The sequence below is a fragment of the Orycteropus afer genome, unplaced genomic scaffold (genome assembly GCF_000298275.1).
Source record: "Orycteropus afer afer isolate SDZICR_OR568_19922 unplaced genomic scaffold, OryAfe1.0 scaffold00145, whole genome shotgun sequence".
NCBI classification, from domain to species: domain Eukaryota; kingdom Metazoa; phylum Chordata; class Mammalia; order Tubulidentata; family Orycteropodidae; genus Orycteropus; species Orycteropus afer.
The window spans coordinates 4,371,045-4,391,067 of NW_006921732.1; the positions used below are offsets into that span (position 1 = coordinate 4,371,045).

The 20,023-nt window shown below is 37.1% G+C and overlaps 1 protein-coding gene across 1 annotated transcript in view; it reads right to left on the reverse strand.

Annotated features, from left to right (window-relative positions):
• Nucleotides 1-18,069, reverse strand: part of TUT4 (terminal uridylyl transferase 4) — a 156,402-nt gene extending 138,333 nt beyond the window's left edge. Inside the window, exons 1-2 of the mRNA XM_042781656.1 lie at nt 17,283-18,069; nt 8,782-8,945 (exon numbers count right to left, since the gene is read on the reverse strand). Of these exons, the coding sequence (XP_042637590.1) occupies nt 8,782-8,945; nt 17,283-18,069 (951 nt within the window). The remainder of the gene's footprint in view (nt 1-8,781; nt 8,946-17,282) is intronic.
• Between the last annotated feature and the right edge of the window lie 1,954 nt (nt 18,070-20,023).

The window sequence follows — 20,023 nt, forward strand, 5'->3', positions numbered from 1 at the left end:
AGCTACCAAAAAAATAAAATACTTGGGAATAAATCTTACCAGGGACACAAAAGACCTGTACAAAGAAAACTACAAAAACCTGCTTCAAGAAACCATAAGAGATCTATATAAATGGAAGAGCATACCATGCTCATGGATAGGAAGATTGAACATTGTGAAAATGTCAAATCTACCCAAGCAATCTATACATTCAATGCAATCCCAATTCAGGTCCCATCAACATTCTTTAAGGATATGGAAAAACCAATCACTAACTTCATTTGGAAAGGAAAGAGACCTCAGATAAGCAAAGCACTACGAAGATGAAGAACAAAGTAGGAGGTCTCACACTCCTGAATCTCAAAACCTACTATACACCCAGAGTATTCAAAACTGCTTGGTATTATACAACGACAGACACACAGACCAATGGAATGGGAATGAGAACCCAGAAATAGATCCATTCACCTATGCTTAGCTGATCTTTGACAAAGCGCTGAAATCCATTAAATAGGGAAGAGACTGTTTAACAAATCGTGCTGGCAAAACTGGATATCCACTTGCAGAAAAATAAAACAAGATCTGTACCTCACATCACACACAAAAACTAACTCCAGATGGATCAAAGACTTAAATGTGAAACCTAAAACTATAAACCACTTCAAGGAAAAACTAGGCACAAAGTTAGGGGCCCTAATATATGGCATAAATAGACTATCAAGCATAACACAAAATGCATAAACAGCAGAAGATAAACTGAATGGGATCTTCTAAAAATTAAATTGTTATGGCTTTCCAAAGACTTCTCCAAGAGTCAAAAGAGAGCCTAGATTGCGAAAAGGTATTTGGCAATGACATATCTGACAAGAGACTTATCTCTAGAATTTATAGAACACTCCAACAGCGCAAAAACAAAAAAAGACAACTAATCCAATTTAAAAATGGGCGGAAGACATGAATAGACACTTCAACAAAGAGGATATTCAGGTGACCAACAAACATATGAAGAAATGCTCATGATCATTAGCTATTAGAGAGATGGAAACCAAAACAACAATGAGATACCATCTTGCCCTAGCAACTAGTAGCAAAGTTCAACAAGACAGAAAATAACAAATGCTGGAGAGGATGAAGAGAGATGGGGACTCTCATACACTGCTGGTGGGACTGTCAAATGATACAACCACTGTGGAAAGCAGTGTGGCGATTCCTTAAAAAGCTGGAATTAAAAATACCATTTGACTCAGCAATTCCAATACTAGGTATATATCTTAAAGAAGTGAGGGCCAGGACAAGAACATATATGCACACCCATGTTCACTGCAGCACTATTTACAATACGAAAAAGATAGAAACAACCTAAGTGCCCATCAACAGAAGAATGAATAACCAAACTACGGCACATACACACAATGGAATACTATGCAACCCTAAAGATTAATGTAGAGTCTGTAATACACCACATAACATGGATGAACTTGGAGGACATTACGCTGAATCACATAAGTCATTCAGAGAAGGACAAATATTGTATTAGTCCATTATTGTAAAAAGTCACAGAAAGGTTTATATACGGAAGTAAATTTTCTTTGTTGGTTACCAGGGGTGGGAGGGGAGGAGAGGGAACACTGTTAGATAGGTAGAGGCAAGTAGTGATTTGGGTGAAGAGAAGGGCAATATACCAAATGTAAGTGATCAACACGGTGCCACTGAGGAAGAGGAAGACATAGAGAGGTGCATGGGATGTGCAGTCAACAAAGATGACCCCTTTTGCACACACAGTACTGTGTTGTCAGTGAAGGCAAACACTGATATATACAAGTGGATAGATGGGTGGACAGGGTGAACTATTAGGTATGTCTATGCAGGGGGGAGTGTGCCCAAGACCATGTATACGGCTGGTAGACAATGTTTCTACAATGTATTTATATGCTCTATAAAAATTCCCAGGTATATAGTAGAGCTGACAAGGGAAAAGGTTGTAGTCACTTCTTGGCCACAGCAAGCTACCCAAACAGAGTGAATAGTCGGACCTGTGGGATTGTGACCATGGTCGCAGGGGACATCAAGCTCAACTGGCATAACATACTACACAATAACAGTGTTCCACATCCTACTTTGGCGAGTAGTGACTTGTATCTTAAAAGCTTGCAAGCAGCCATCTAGATGCAATGATGGGTCTCTCCTCATCCAGAACAAAGAAGAATGAAAAAAAAACCAAAGACACCTGGAAACAATTAGTCCAAGTGATTGGTACACCATGTGATCCTGAGCCTATACAACTATGAGACCAGAAGAACTACATGGTGCCTGGCTACCACTGTCAAGCCCTCAGAGGGGGATCTATGTAGGAGATCCTGGATAGAGTAGGAGAACAATGTGGAACAAAAATTAGTACCATTTAGGAAAAAAAGGGGGGGGGCCAGGTTTCCTGGTCTGATAGAGCCTGATAGAACCACTGAGACTAAGGCCCCTAGCTGCCTTTCAAGTCTGGAATTGAACCCACTCCTGTGGCTTCCAACCAAAGAAAAGACAGGCATATGAGCTGAACTCATAGCGACCCCTCCTTGGGTTTCCAAAGCAGTATCACTATGGAAGTAGATTGCCTCATCTTCCTTCTGAGGAGTAGCTGGTGGGTTTGAATTGCCAGCCTTCTGGTTAGCAGTCAAGTGCCTTAGGCATTACGCTACCAAAGCTCCTACCACTATGCATACCACCTCTAATTATTGACAACCTAGCATGCACAACCTACCATGGTTTTTTGTTTTTGTTTTTCGTGGCATAGGCGTTAAGGCATTTGGCTGCTAACCAAAAGGTTAGTGGTTCAAACCCACCAGCCACTCTGTGGAAGAAAGAGGGCACTTTTTACTATTATATTATGTATAATAGCAAATATGACAAAAATGCTCTCATTCTTAATTCTTATAATTTCAAAGAAGAGATACATGAAAGATGTTTAAATGTCTTCCTTTATCATAATTAATTTTTTTTTTTACCATTAAACAAGCAAACTATCCTTCAACTTTCCACAGACCAACCAAAATAAGTATTTCTAGGAATGCTGTTGTTGTTTTTATGTGCCATCGAGTCACACCTGATGCACAACGACCCCTCCTTGGGTTTCCGAGGCAGTATCACTACGAAGTAGATTGCCCAACCTTCCTTCAGAGGAGTGGTTGGTGGGTTTGAACTACCAGCCTTCTGGTGAGCAGTCAAGTGCCTTAGGCACTATGCTACCAAAGATCCTAAATATTTCAAAGTCAAGTAACACGCTCTACAGAGGAATCCTCCCTTTAGTCTTCAATGTGAAAATCTATGGGTACCCTGTGAACCGACAACAGCAACTTGGGAAGAATATTCTTAATTAGCTTTTAAAGTTGCTAAAGAAAAATGTTAATTAAAAGTACTCATTATTGAGGGAGTTGCTGGGCCTGCAGACAGTGGACCATGGTCACAGGGGACATCAAGCTCAACTGGCATAACATACTACAAAAAACACTGTTCTACATCTTACTTTGTTGTTATGTGCCATCAAGTCGGGCCGACTCATAGAGACCCCTCCTTGGATTTCCGAGGCAGTATCACTATGGAAGTAGATCGCCCCACCTTCCTTCCGAAGAGTGGCTTGTGGGTTTGAACCACCAGCCTTCTGGTTAGCAGTCAAGTGCCTTATGCACTGCACCACCAGAGCTCCTACATCCTACTTTAGTGAGTAGCAAATGAGGATTTAAAAGCTTTTGAGCAGTCACCTAAGATGCAAAAATTGGTCTCTCCTCATCCAGAACAAAGGAGAATGAAGAAAACCAAAGACATGGTAACAATTAACCCAAGGGACTAGTGGACCATGGGACATGACCCTGAGACCAAAAGAACTAGACAATGCCTGGCGACCACTGTCAACCACTTGCAGGAGGATAAAAATAGGAGATCCTGGAGAAAGTAGGAGAAGAATGTGGAATAAGACCCAAAATCATAAAGACTAGGCTTACTGGTCTGATAAGAGACTGGTGAAATGCCAGAGATTATAGCCCCTAGTCACTCTTCAGGCCTGGAATTGAACTCACTCCTGAGGCTTAACTTTCAGCCAAACAACAGACAAGCATACAAGGTGAACAATTACACTAGGTATGTACATTCCTGAGCATAATCAACCATAGGAGACCAGAAGGGCAGTATTTGCACGGGGAGATAGCTCAGAAAGCAGGAATGCATAGTAAACAAGGACACAGGGAAATGGTTATTACAGGGAGAAACTGGGAAGAGAGCTGTTACATTATAGGGATTACAATCAACATCATGAAACAAAATGTTTATGAACTGTTGAATGGAAAATGAACTTGCTCTGTAAACTTTCACTCAAATCACAATTAAAACAAAAAAAGTATACAGGAATTGTCTGGAGAGAAGAGGGAGCTTTTTACTAGATACCCTTTCATATGTTTTAGATTTTATTCTGTTCTAACAAATAAAATCATTAAAAAATTTTTTTTTAAAAAAACCTACCCTTCTTATAATCTAACTAGAAAAAAAATCCCCTCATTATTTCCACTGATTTACTTTATAGAAGGTAAAGGTTATTAAGTTTTTATTTATAAAATAAATTTAGACTTTTTTTTTTTAGAAAAAAGGATAGAAAATAAGGAGCTCTGGTGGTATAGGAAGGAGCTCTGGCATTTGACCACTAACTGCTAACCAGAAGGCTGATGGTTCAAATCCACTAGCTACTCCGTGGAAGGAAGATTAGGCAATCTACTTCCATAAAGATTTACTACCTTGGAAACTCAATGGGGGTCGCTATATGTCAGAATCGACTCAATGGCAGTGATTTGGTTTCTGGTGGTTTTTTTTTCTGTGGGATAGATGTTAAGGCACTGGGCTGCTAACCAAAAGGTTAGTGGTTCAAACTCACCAGCCACTTTGTGGATGAAAGATGAGGCAGTCTGCTTCTGTAAAGATTTACAGCCTTGGAAATTGGATGGGGATAACTGTGAGTCAGAATCTACTCAATGGCAGTGAGTTTAATTTTTTCTGAGTTGGACTGAAAATATGAGATAACCAAACTACGGTACATACACACAATGGAATACTATGCAACACTAAAGAATAATGTAGAATCTGCAAAACACCCCTAACATGGATGAACATGGAGGACTTATGCTGAGTGAAATAAGTCAATCACAGAAGGACAAATATAGTATTAGTTCATTATTGTAAAAAGTCAAAGAAAGGTTTATATATGGAAGGAAACTTACTTTCTTGGTTACCAGGGGTGGGAGGGGAGGGAACACTTCAAAAAAAAAAAAAATGTACTGACCCATGTCACTTTAGTTTTGTGTATTTCACTGTACATAAATCACATTTCAATGAAATGTATTTTTTTAAAAAAATGGTTGCAGCAGTGTATCAACAGGGAACTGGCACAAATTCAAGCCAGATTCAGAAGAGGACGTAGAACAAGGATTTCAATTCTGAAGTCAGATGAATCTTGGCTGAAAGGAGAGAGTACCAGAAAGATGTTTCTGTTTTATTGACTCTGAAAACGCATTCATTCAACTGTGTGGATCATAACAAATTATGGACAACAATACAAAGACTGAAAATTTCAGAACACGTCATTGGTTCATGTGGAACCTGTATACAGATCAAGAGGCAGTCGTTTGAACAAAACAAGGGGATGTCATGGTTTAAAACCAGAAAATGTGTCAAAGTTGTATTCTTTTACCATATTTATTCAATCTGTATTCTGAGCAAATAATCTCAGAAGATGGACTATAAGAAGAATGTGGCATCAAGTTTGGAGGAAGACTCACTAACAACCTGCAATATGCAGATGACACAAGGTTGCTTGCTGAAAGTGAAGACGACTTGAAGCTTTTACTGGTGAAGATCAAAGGCTATGATCTTAAGTATGGATTGTACCTCAACACAAAGGAAACAAAAATCCTCAGAACTAGACTGATAAACAAAATCATGACTAATGGTGAAAAGATTGAAATTGTCAAGGAGTTCATTTTACAGAATCCACAATCAGTGCCCATGGAAGGAGCAGTCGAGAAATCAATGAATTATTGCACTGAGCAAATGTGCTCTGAAAGACTTCTTTAAAGTGTTCCAAAGTAAAGATGTCACTTTGAGGACTAAAGTGTGCCTGACCCAACCCATGGTATTTTTTAATCACCTCACAGGCATGCAATAGCTGGAAAATGAAGAACACTGAAGAACTGATGCATTTGAATTACAGTGTTGGCAAAGAATGATAAATATATCATGGGCTTCCAGAAGAATGAACAAATGTGTCCTGGAAGAAGTACAGTCAGAGTGCTCCTTAGAAACATGTACTCTGGACATGTTATCAAGAGGGACGCTTCCCTAGAGAAGGCCATCATGCCTAGTAAAGTAAAGGGTCAGAAAAAACAGGAAGATTCTCAAGGGGATGGACTGACACAGTGGTTGCAACAATGGGCTCAAACATGGCAATGATTGTGAGGATGATACAGGACTGGGCAGTGTTTTGTTCTGTTATAAATGGGGTCACTGTGAGTTGGAATTGACTCAATGGCACCTAATAAAAACAACACAGTGACTTTTTTTTTCATTGTTGACAACTGTGGTAGTTAAGGTTGTGTGTCAACTTGGCTGGGCCTGGTGGTAGTTATTCCTCATGATGAGCCTGGCAATCAACTCCATGGTGGGATCTACCACAAGCAGCTGAGTAGCTGATCTAGGGATGTGGTCTGTTTCCATATATAAGAAGCAGCTTTGGGAATGGTCTCTAACATGGCATGCATGAACCCTGCATGTAGCGAAGTCATTGTTCAGCAGCCTGCCGTGCTCTCCCGATCTTGGGACTTTTAATGGACTTGAATTAATGGCTTGCCGTATGATTTGGTAAGACTGGTACTGTGCCTTTTCACTTGTCGACCTTGGGTTTGTCAGCCTCAGCAGCCAGCAGCTGCCTGAGTGTAGAAAAGCCTCCAGCTTCAGTGGGCCAGGAGCAAGAGGCAGAGCTGAAGCTCAAGGCTGAGAGGCTTTCTTTCACCCAGCCCCTAGAGCCTGGGACTTTGAACTCAGACTTCTAGCCTCCCAAACTGTAAGAGAATAAACTCCTGTTTGTGCAAGCCATCACATTTGTGGTATATTCCTGTCAGAGCAGCAGTAGGTAACCAAAACAACCACCTAAGTTCAACCATGAATAAAATGTTTTCCATTGCTTCTAAGCTTTCTTCTCACCCTAGGCCATTCATATCCTACTATTACGCAATACCCATTCCACCCCAACTTGTTTCTTCTTCCAAGAGGGGACTTTTCCTACTCTATGTACTACATATCTTCCTTACCAATCCTTTGCTTTTCTTGAGAATACATTTTTTTTACGTTTCCTTTATATTCCTTCATACCTGCCATATAATTTACCAACACCACCCTTCCCTTGCTCACCTAGTTAACTCCTATTTATTCCTGGAGACTCAGCTCCAATGTCAATTCCATAAAGCATTTCCCCAGCAATACCTTTATACCTCCCTTCAAGTTAGTCATTCTTTTACCTATGATCCCATTTTCAAACTATACTGCTATTATTACTATTATTATTTGTTTCCACATCTCAAGTAGTGAACTAGAAAAGCATTATCACGTCTTTAAACATGTTGGGCATGCCTCCACAATTTAATTTTGTATTACTAGATGGTGACAAATGAAAGGCACACAATATTTATCCTACCAATGTACTGATCCAAAAGTAGTTCCTAATTTCAGGCTTAGAGGAAAGAGAGAATTAAATAAAAGAGTAGCCTGCATAAAGGACTTCCTTCTAACTAGGCTCTTGTGAGACCAGGCAAACAATGCTCAGCTCTCGCCTATATTATGGGCTTCTACTCCTTTATATCCCTTCTGTTTTCATAAAGTGACTACTATGGCATACATTTTATTAATAAATCAGAATTGGCTTCCTTAATCTAGATATGACTTCATTTTTCTAAACTATCAAAACCATATAGTTTATTTCCTTTCCTTTCTTTTTTATCAAAAAGGATGTCCTACTTCCTTGTATACATATCCACAACTATCCAAGACTGCTTTATGTCAATAGAATGACTTATTCTTTCTGTCAATAACTAGTAGTATTTCTAGGTTAAAAAATCAATACTCAGCAACAAGGTACCAGTAGCCAGAATTGTTCCTAACATACAGTAGATGTTCAGTAAGTACAGGAGAGGAAAGAAGAAAAAAGAAAAGCAAGGGAAAAAAGAAGTCTCATACATTATGTAATTTTCGCTAATTTATCTGTGTCATTCTTGAATAGACTATCAACTTCTTATGGGCAGAAACTGCCATATTCACCAGTATAGCCCTAATGCCTAGCATTATATCTGACACAAAACAAGCAGTCAAGATCTTTGAGGAGTAAATAAATAAAAACTTATCAAACTTCTTCCAGAAAGTGTATCTTATGGCCATAAATAGTCACTGCGTTAACGATTCAACTCTGCTCTGCCCTTGTAGCAGTAAAGCAGCAATAGAAATATGGCTATGAATGAGTGTGGCTGTGTCAATAAAACTTTGTTTACAAAACACAGATGGCTAGGCCATAGTTTGCCAACTCACAGAACGAATGAAGTGAGACTCGTAACAATTTGCTGAACAAAGGGAGGGAAGGAGGAAGGATGAACAGAAGGGAAAGAAATAAAAGAGGAACACTGCCTTTTGCTTATGAATGGAAAAAGAAAAATAAAGAGTTATTCTTGGGAAAGAAAAGTTATGAAATACAAATATTCAATCAAAAACTAAAACAAGACAGTATACTTTTTCAAGTCGAAAGATATGATCTCTTTCTAAGCGTTCTTCAGCTTGTTTCAAGCCAAGCCTCTGTTCAGGTGTCAGTATAGATTCATCTATCACAGTGGCATTTTCTAAATAATCCATCTCTGAGGAATTTTCTTTATTTGATTCATCATTCTTCATTTTACCTAGAAAAGAAAGCACTTGGTTACTGTCATCAGAATTCTTAAATGGACATTTATAAAATTTTAAACAGAAAAAAGATATTCAATGAGTGGATTCTGACTCACTGCAACCCTATAGAACAGAGTAGAACTGCCTCATAGGATTTCTAAGGCTGTATATCTTTACTTGAGCAGAATGCCACATCTTTCTCTGACAAAGCAGCTGATAGGTTCAAATTGCAGACCTTTCAGTTAACAGCCAAGTGCTTAACCACTGTGCCAACAGGGTTCCTCTAATTTATACACGTATGGGGGAAAAATGTTCTTCCCTTATATTCTTCACATTTTCCTTGGTGGCACAAAGTTAATCTAATTATATAAAATATAAATCAGAGATATACATGGTATCAAAATTTACAAAGAAAAATCTATTTCATGAGTCAAATACCTACCATATCTCTCCAGCCCACCCATCAAAAAAGACACACAAAATGGCTAACATCAACACAACCATCTTGCAGAATCTCTGAAGTCAATTTGGTATAAAGCTATTTTGAGTCCCACCCAAAGAAGATTAGTCACTGAACTAAAGTCAGTGTATCACTATAACATTAGCAGTTAAGACAAGAGAACATATATATTCCAAGCCACAAACCCACATGAGGCTCCTTCTTTGCTTTCATGGAAATCATTGATATCTCCATCAAATGAATATTTTTCCCTCCAGATCTTCATATATGTCTGGCACTTAATAAAAATGGGTTGAATAAATAACGAATTTGGATGTATCTTAAAGCACTTCCAAAAGATAATTGACAAATCTCTCCATTCAGCCCTCAAAAGCCAACTGCATGCCATCTATAGGAACCCTGACAGTCAACCCTACCTTTTGATAGCACTAATTTTCTGAACAAGGAAGGAATGGTATGCCTCTGGAGGTGATGCGTTTCCTTCTACCAGAACACAGGAGTTTCTAGAATAGGAAGGTAAACTCTTGGATAAGGATGTTATAAAAAGGATGCAAACATCAGAAGTATACTTAGATTAGATAAGTGTTTTGTAAATGACAGGAGAACAATGATGCACTGTGAACAATTTGCAATTGTGTCCCAATGTCAGGAAAAATAATTTAGCTTTTTAGTAATCATTTTATGATGATCATTGTAAAAGAAAAGGTGAAATCCTACTTTATTTCTATATTTCGTGGAAATGGACAGTAGTACAACAACACAGTATTTTAACCTTTATTTTTCTATACATATAACTTGCCCTTTTGAGTAATACTGACAAGGCAATTAATACCAACAAATCCTGTAAAATCTATCATATCTGTCAATATGAAGAATTAGAAAAAGCAACATATTAATTTTCTTGAATCTTTATATCAACTAAAATAATTAATATATGGCAGAAATTCCCAAAGTATGTTCCACAGAAAACTACATGAGATGTTAATAGGTATTCCTGAAAAATAGACCCTGTGGCCAAATAAGTTTGGGAAACATTGGTTAACATATTTGTTCATTTATTCCTTCATTCAACTACTCAGTGCTTACTATGTATCAGATACCAAGGAAACAGCAAGGAACAAAACAAAAATCCCAGCCTAAGTGAAGCATAAGGAGTCCTGGAGTGGCACAGAAGGCTTAGCACTGAAGTATCAACTGAAAGATTGGCAGTTCAAACCCACACAGAGGTGTCCTGGAAATAAAAGCTGGTAATCTGCTTCCAAAAGGTCACAGCCTTGAAAATCCCATAAAGCAGTTCTGCTCTGCACATGAAGGTTTGCCATACTCAGAATCAACTTGATGGCAACCAACTACAGTAGCATAAGAAGCTTCGATTCTAGTGGGAGTAACCAAACACAGACAAGTAATTTTAAAACAATCCAATTAAAAATTAGTAAAGTATTTGAATAGATAAATTTTCAAGGAAGAAATAAACATAACCAATACATTCATGAAAAAATACTCAGCAACATTCAAAAAAACCAGAGGTACTGCCATCAAGTCCAAAAAAACCAAACTTACTGCCATTAAGTCAATTCCAACTCATAGCAACCTCCTCTGGGTTTCCAAGGCGGTAAATCTTTACGGAAATAGACTGCCCAGTCTTCCTTCCATGGAGTGGATGGTGGGTTTAAACCACTAACCTTCTGGATAGCAGTCAAATGTCTTAGGCACTACGCCACCAGAGCTCCTTTCAGCATCATTAGGGAAATCATATTAAAACCACAATGAGATACCACTTTACCAACAACAATGGCTATAATAAAAATGAAAGATAATTAGAAACTGTTAGTGGGGTATGAAAAGACTGCAACCCTCTTATATACATGACTCTGCTTCCTAGGTGGAAGCAAAGAGAGAGTGCCAGAAGGAGATAAATGAAGACAGAGAAGTGGCAGAGTGTCACAGATTACACACGGCCTTACCCAAAAGGGATATATCCAAAAGAATTGAAAACATGCTCAATCAAAAACTTTTACACTAATGTTCACAGCAGTAATATTCACAATAGCTAAAAAATAGAACAAACCAAATATCTATCAACTGAAGAATGAATAAACAAAGTGTAGTGTTTATTATTCAGCCACGAAAAGGAATGAAGTACTGACACGTTACAATATGGATCACCCTCGAAAACATTATTTCAGCGAAAGAAGCCAAACACAAAAGGCCACTTACTGTATGATTTCAATTCTGTGAAATATCTAGAATAGGCAAATCCATAGATGGGAAGCAGTTTAGTGGTTGCCAGTGGCTAGGAGGAAGAGGGTAATATGGAGGAACTGCTTAATGGGTACAAAGTTTCCTTTTGGGATAACAAAAAAGTTCTGGAACTAAATAGTTTCAGCTATAAAACACTATGAATCCATTTAAATTAATGCCACTGAATTATATACTTTAAAATGGTTAAAACATATGTGTATTTTACCATAATAAAAGAAGTTAAACATACAGTTACCATGTTGTTGTTGGCTGCCATCAAGTTGATTCCTGCTCGCGGCAACCCCTTGTGTGCAGAATAGAACTGCTCCATAGAGTTTTCAAGGCTGTGACCATTCAGAAGCAGATGACCAGGCCTTACTTTCAAGGAGCCTGAGATAAGTTTGAACCACTGAGCTCTTAGTTAGTAGTCTAGCACTTAACCATTTGTATCACCCAGAGACTCCAATTCCACCCCGAGGTATATACTCAAAAGAAATAAAAACAAGTATCACCCAAAAACTTTCAGACAAATGTTCATGGCAACATTATTCATAATAGCCAAAAAGTGAAAACATCCAAATGTCCATCAACTGACAAACAGCTAACAAAATATGATACTCGTATAATGAAATATGATTCAGCAGAAGAGATGATGTATTAATATGCTACAACATGAATGAACCTTGAAAACACTATGCTAAAAAGACAGACACAAAAGGCCGTATGTTGTATGATTCCATTTATCCGAAATAGGCAAAACTATAAAGACAGAAAGTACATCAATGGCTGTCAGAGGATAGGAGGAAGGAGGAATGAGTAATGATTGCAATGAAAAGGGAAGTGTCTTTTTGAGGTGATGAAAATGTTTAAGAATTAAACAGTGGTGATGGCTGTGTAATTTTGTGAAACCACTGAATTGTTACTTTTTAAAATGAGTCAATTTTATGATTATGAATTGTATTTCAATAAAATTGCTTTTAAAAAGCTAAATAAGAAAAATAAAAAGTATGACAGATGCTGATAAAGACAATGGAGAAATATTAAACAGTAAAAAGGAATGGAGAAATATTAGAGATAGAGATGAAGGTTGTGACTTTAACATAAGTGACCCAAGCAGAAGTCTTACTAGCAAGGTGAAAGAGGTAAGAGATCTAGCCATATGGATATCTGGGGAAGAGTGTTCCAGGCAGATGAAAAAGCAACTGAAAAGGCCATGAGGAAGCTATATGCTCACACATTTGAGGAACAGTAAGGAGGCAGTATAACTCCATCAGAGAGAGAGAAAGGGCGAGAAGTAGATAAATAAGGGAAAAGAAGAAAGAGAGTGTCATAGATCACACATGGCCTGACCAGTCACTGTAAGGACGCTAGTTTTTACACAGATAATATGAGGAACCATTAAAATATTTTGAATGAGACATAATGTGACTCAGATTTTAACAGGATCATTCAGAGTGATGGGAGGTATGTGTGAAAGCAATGAGATGAATTAGGGCATGCTACTTATGATCCTGACCAACAGCAGCAGCATCACTTGGGAGCTTGCTAGAAATGCAACTTCTCAGGCCTCATTCCAGATCTGAAGGAGCTCTGGTGGCGTAGTGCCTAAGGCATATGACTGCTAACCAGAAGGCTGGCAATTCAAACCCACCAGCCGCACTGCAGAAGGAAGACTGGGCAATCTACTTCTGTAAAGATTTACTGCCTTGGAAACCCAAAGAGGGTCGCTATGAGTCAGAATCGACTTGATGGCAAAAAGTCTGTCTTTTTATTTTGATATTCCAGACCTGAATCATGAATCTCTGGTAATAGGGACTAAGAATCTACATTTTTAGCAGGTGATTCATATATATAATCACCAGGTGATTCATATATATACTGAAGTTTGAGAAGCCCAGAGCTAAAACATTCTCCCCTCACATAACAAACTGGCTTAAAAGCCATGTCACCCTGCTGCCCAGTCAACACTTTGATTTTAGTTCTGTGAGACTCAGGTTGAACCTCTGACCTACAGAACTGTAAGATAATAAATTTGTGTTAAGCCACTAAATTTGTAATTTGTTAGAGTAAAAGGAGATAACTAATGCATGAGATCTTGGATTTGTCTAATGTTTTTGTAAATATATAAAGTGCTTAGAATAGTGTCTATATATTTACCACATGGTCAATAAAATGCTCATTAATTATCTGATGAACGAATAAACAAAATATATCAAGATGGCTCACACTCTTACCTCTTTCCTTCAAGTCTTTGCTCTAATGTCATTTTTCAGTGACAACTGAAATTTAAACTACCACCAGTAGCAATAGTGATAGTAATATCATTCCCTATGACTTTTCCTGTTACACAGCCTTCTCATAGGATTTACGACCATTTAATATATTACATATTTTTCTTATTCATTGTGTTTATTGTCTATCACTTCCCATTTGAATATAAACCCCACAAGGGCAATTCCTAGAGACTAGATCAGTACATGGCTCATAGCAGACACCAAAAAAAAAAATTATTTTATTCAATAAATAAATAGTAACAGGAAAAATGGTGAAGTGCTAAAGTTGGGCTGAGTAAGAACACTCAGATTAATCAAATTTCTATATAATCTATTAAGTCCAAACAAAGATCAAGACGTAAAGATTTTATTAACTTACAAAGAGATAATCAAAACAATTCAAATTATTAACTTGGATTTTGTAAAATTCAAATTAACTTGGATTTTTGATATCAGTAAAAGTGCTAAATAATTAGGTATAGATATGCCTTGGCAACCCAAGGAGGGGTCACTATGAGTCAGGTCCGACTCGATGACACATAACAACAACAACAACAACTTCAAGGCAAATATATATATTGAAGAGAATTATTAAAAATATTAGAAAGTTCTTATTAAAACATGATTACTATACTATAAATTATTCTTATGAATTTGTTAAACTGAAATTCCTAAAAGGACCTTTATTGAGTAATGTTTCCCTTAAGCTAGTTCAACTGGTTGTTCATGTTAAGAAATAACACATTATGCTGAGTGAAATAAGTCAGTGACAAAAGGACAAAAATTCTATGATCCAATTACATAAAATATCTAAAATAAGTAAGTATATAGAAACCAAAGTTTACTGGGGTTCCCAGGAACAGAAGGAACCCTGGTTGCATAATGGTTAAGGTGCTCAGCTCCTAACCAAAAGGTTTGCAGTTCAAACCCACTAGCAGCTCTGCAGGTGTAAAGACCTGGTAATATACTCCTGTAAAGAATAGGAAACTCTATGAGGCAGTTCTACTCTATTCTATAAGGTCACCATGAGTTGAAAATTATTTGACAACAAACAACCAGGGATAAGTGGGAGGGAGGGGAAAAGGAAGCAACAATGCTTAGAGAACGCCAAACTTCTGTAAAAAAGTGGTACAAAAATCTGAAAATGGTTAACGGTGATGGGTGACAGATGTAATTAAAGTCACTGAACTGTGTAAGTAAAGAAATGATAAACACTGTTACCTGTATACTCATCACAATTTAAAAAAAAAAAAAAAGATAGTGAAACTGCATTGAATTGCACCGATAATAAGCTAAACCACTGCCATCAAGTCAATTCTGACTCATAGCAACCCCCATAATAAAACGAAAAACCAAACCCACTGCCATCAAGTCAATTCCGACTCATAGTGACCCCCATTGGGTTTCCAAGATGGTAAATCTTCATGGAACTAGATTGCCCAGTCTTTCCTCTGCAGAGTAACTGGTAGGTCTGAACCATCAACCTTCTGGTTAGCAGTCAAATGCCTTCGGCACTGCACCACCAGAGCTCCAACCTGCATGTTGTTGTTGTTGTTATTATGTGCCGTCGAGTCAGCCCTGACTCATAGCGACCCCTCCTTGGGTTTCCGAGGCAGTATCACTACGGAAGTAGGATTGCCCAACCTTCCTTCCAAGGAGTGGCTGGTGGGTTTGAACCGCCAGCCTTCTGGTTAGCAGTCAAGTGCCTTAGCCACTATGCTACCAGAGCTCCCAACCTGCATAGTAGATATTAATTGCCACAGCATGCCAACTATGTGACAGGTCCTAACCTAAACACTCTAATGAATTATTTCACTTCATTGTCATAACATCAGCAGTATCATCTCCACTTTTTAAAAACGAGGAAACTTAAAGAGCTAAGTAGCTTATCTAAGATTACAAAATTATTAAGTGGGAAGAACGGGATTCAAAACTCAAAGTCACCCACACCCTTAACCATCTCACTATCATTTAAAAATGGCACCTCATCTGTTTTGTTGCCTTTACTTTTTAAATATTTTTCACTAATTAAAATGATTTATCCCTTAATTAAGTGATCTTATGCACCAGTATTTCCCAAACTTCAATCATTCATGTACCACCATATTTAGATTTTGCCACATCTAAACATTAGCAATACTAATACTTATTTGATACTGCCATTAAATTTACTTTTTAAACACGTTCTTGTCCTAAACCATATCTGTAAAATCATGAAGCTGGTATCTTTTCTTATACACATAAAATAAACAACCAGCAAACCAGTTGCTGCTAAACTGATCCCAATTCACAGTGACCGATGTGTGTCAGAGAAGAACTGCTCCATGGGGTTTTCACTGGCTGATTTTTTGAAAGTAGATCACTACGCCTTTCTTCCGAGGTGCCTCTGAGTGGATTCAAACCACCAACCTATCAGTTAGCAGTTGAGCACATTAAACATTTGCATCACCCAGGGGCTACCAAAATAAACACACTTCTGTTAACATAAAAGGGTCTGTCCATATGCCATTATCTGTGTACCACGAGAAATGAAAAGAAGCTATTTCTGAGCTCTTTAACCTGGGTTTCTCAAAGCAATTAAAAAAATGAGTTTAGAAATGGTTTCAATTTATTTCTATATCAAGGTCAGGCTTTTAGTCAAATAAATAAATAGAAAAAAGATTATCAAGGAAAATTAATCATTTCAAACAAAATTAGGATTGACATATACAAAAGACATGGATAATGTTTTTAAATAATTAATTCAATATAAAATCAGGAACTCAACACAAAATGAATTATATACTAACAGTTCTCAATAATTTAAATAGTGTCCTAACCAATCTCTTTGCTGCCAGTCTTGTCCTCTGTTACAGAATTTGTAAGAATTTCCAAAAAGATTTTTCCTTACTACTTGTCACAGCCTACAAGGCCCTGAAGTCTCCAATTCCTGTGTGCCTTTTCAGTCTCATCTCTTCCCACTCAACTCCCTACTCAAACTCAGTCTCACATTAACATTATACTTTTCCCTACTTTAATGGTTGCTTTACTTATCTTTATTACCCCCATCAGATTGGAAGATTCCTTGAGGTCTAGGCTGTGATTTTCTTTTAGCTTTTGTTTTCCACTATAAACGCATGCTTGGCATATAATGGAAACTCAATATGTACATGTTTGGCAGATGAATGAGCAATCTAAAGTAGGTGCATTTATAAGTATATGCATGGCTACAATAAATGCAAAGCGTTGTTTGTTTGTTTGTTTGTTAGCTATAAGAGCCATAGTGCCAATGTCCTTTCTGTAATTAAAGTAGTTAAAATCAAACTAGGGATAACCTAGAGAATATTAATAGAGGAAAATCCTTCCTAAAACTTGATTTGTGGAAAAATTCTACTTACTCAAATCATCCGATATGTCTTCAATTCCTGAAGCACTATCATCAGAATCACCAATATTATCTGTGCATGTCTGTTGCTTCTGAGATCGTAATGAATTTTCCAGAGCACATTTTTTCCCCTGTACACCTTCAATATTCACTTTGTCCACAGAAGTAAAGGAGCTTGGAATTTTTCTCCCAATCTGCTGTAATTCCATCTGTCTCATATTTTCTTTCAACAGTAAACTGGGCACATTTTCAGCTTCTGCTGGTGAATTAGGCACCTTTTCTGATTTCATCTGAGAACTGGGTACTTTTTCTGTTCTTCTCTGTGAACTAAGTGCTTTTGCTGCTGCTGTCTGTGAACCAGGTGTCTTTTCTGCTATCACTGGTGAATTAGGTGACTTTGGTGATTTTTCTGTTTTTGCCTGTAAACTAGGTGTCTTTTCTACTTTTGCCTGTGAAATAGACGCCTTTTCGACTTTTAGTGGCGACTTAGGTGATTTTTTTGCTTTGCAAAGACTTTGATCTCGAAAGACCAACCCCAAATCTTTAGGGCCTGGAACACTGGCAGGATTTACCTTGCATGATTTAACTTCCGTTTTTTCTATACAAGTATCATTTTGCTTATTTTTTTTACTACTATTCCTATTTGGAGAGCTGGTCCCAATTTCTTTAAAGGATTTATCATTTCTTGTTTTCAAAGTCTGATTATTTATAACTTTTACTGCTTTGCTTTCTTCACAAATAGCCCAAGCATTCTTCTTTGGTTCATGATTTTCATTTTTAGAGGTCTTAGACTCTTCCATTATTTGAAAACCTGCTTCCTTTCAACTGCGGTATTTTGAAAGGCAGATCTCCAGTAGTCTGAATTGCTTCCAATCCAGTTTAGGCAAGCAAACTATTGGATAAAAAAGAATATCTGTTATTCAAATTGCAAAAATACATTTATAATACATGCTAAAAGGCATAGAAATTAACTTTTAAAATCTGTTCTCAAACTGAAGAAATAGTTTTAAAAAAAATCAAAGTTCAGAAATCTATATGGAAGGTTAAAGCCCACTAAATAAATAATAGCAATATGTTCATGAAGGGAGTTCTAATGTTATTATGGTAATCTAACACAGAAACAAGGAAATTTTAGAGAAATGAAAAATTGTTTTACTTTACTCAATAAGAATTTCAACTAAAAGGTAAATAAAATCTACTGATAGATCAGAACATAAAAGGAAATGGAACAAAGAAATTTAGGTCTATATGTGCCACCAGAAGGCTGGCAGTGCAAACCCACCAGCCACTCCTTGAAAGGAAGACTGGGCAATCTACTTCCATAGTATACCGCCTCGGAAACTCAGGGAGGGGTCACTATTAGTAGGAAACGACTCAATGGCAGTGAGTTTGGTTTTTTGGGTGTGCCACAGGGAATTGCAATTTATAGAATCCTAACTAGTAAGATAATGTCTCATAACTTTCCTACTAAATGGTACCTATGTATACCACTGGGTGTTCGGGTGATATAGTGCCTAAGGCATTCGACTATTAACCAGAAGGCTGGTAGTTCAAACCCACCAGCTACTCACTCCTCAGAAGGAAAGTTGGGCAATCTACTTCCATAGTGATACCACCTCAGAAACCCAAGGAGGGGTCACTATGAGTTGGATCCAACTAGAGGGCAGTGAGGTTGGTTGGTTGGTATTTATACCACCACTAACTTACTTCAAACTTTAGTCGCTACACATGAAGAAACAATGTTGACAGACTCCGTCCACCTCTAAGTATCAGAAGTTTCAGTGAATTCTTCTCAAGTAAATTTTAAAAACCAACAGGAATCCAGAGTTAACAAGTAAGAATAAAAAAGAACACTAAAATCAAAGAGAAGCATTACGCTAAGTGAAATGAGCCAGATACAAAAAAACATATGTTGTTATGGTTCTTCCATTTACATGAAATATCTAGAATAGGCAAATCCACAGATACAAAAAGTACATTTACGGATTACCAGAGGTGAAAGGAGGGAAGAATGAGGAGTTACTGCTTAATGATACAGAGTTTCTATTTGGGGCAGTGAAAAATTTTGGAAATAATAGTGATGGCTGTACAACACTGTGAATGTAATGACAATCAATTATACACTTAAAAGTAGTTAAAATGGCAAATTTTATGTTATATATATTTTAACACAGTTTTTAAAAATCTCCCCAAAAATAGCTGGAACCCTTTTTGTTCTAAAATATAATAGGAACAATTATTTTGAGATAAAAATATTAAATTTACTATAGAGCACAAGCTATAAACATATGAAAATAGATACCCTGTTATAATATTTCTATATCAAAAGTACCTTTGATATTAAATTTTACGGAAATCAAGATTTTTTTTTGCTACTCACCTTATACCCATATACCTTAAATTCAGATCTAGGCCTCTAACAAAGATTAATCATATGGATAATAATTAGAACCTTTCCACCAGCAAAAGTAAACTGCATGGAATTTAAATGTTACCAGCTGTGAATTTTACTTGATTAATTTAAAGTGAAAAATTCGGTCACTCACCTCTAATCATTTAAACATACATCATATAACCATAAAAATATCACTTAAAATAAGAAGTTCAGAACAAGTCATTTACTCCAAACTATGTGTTTATGCAACAGCATAATTAAACTTACCTAGCTATGTCTCCACTGAAACATCTTACTCAACTTTTACAATTTGTTTATAGTACAGACCTCTATATTCCCTGTCTTTGTCTCTCTCCAGA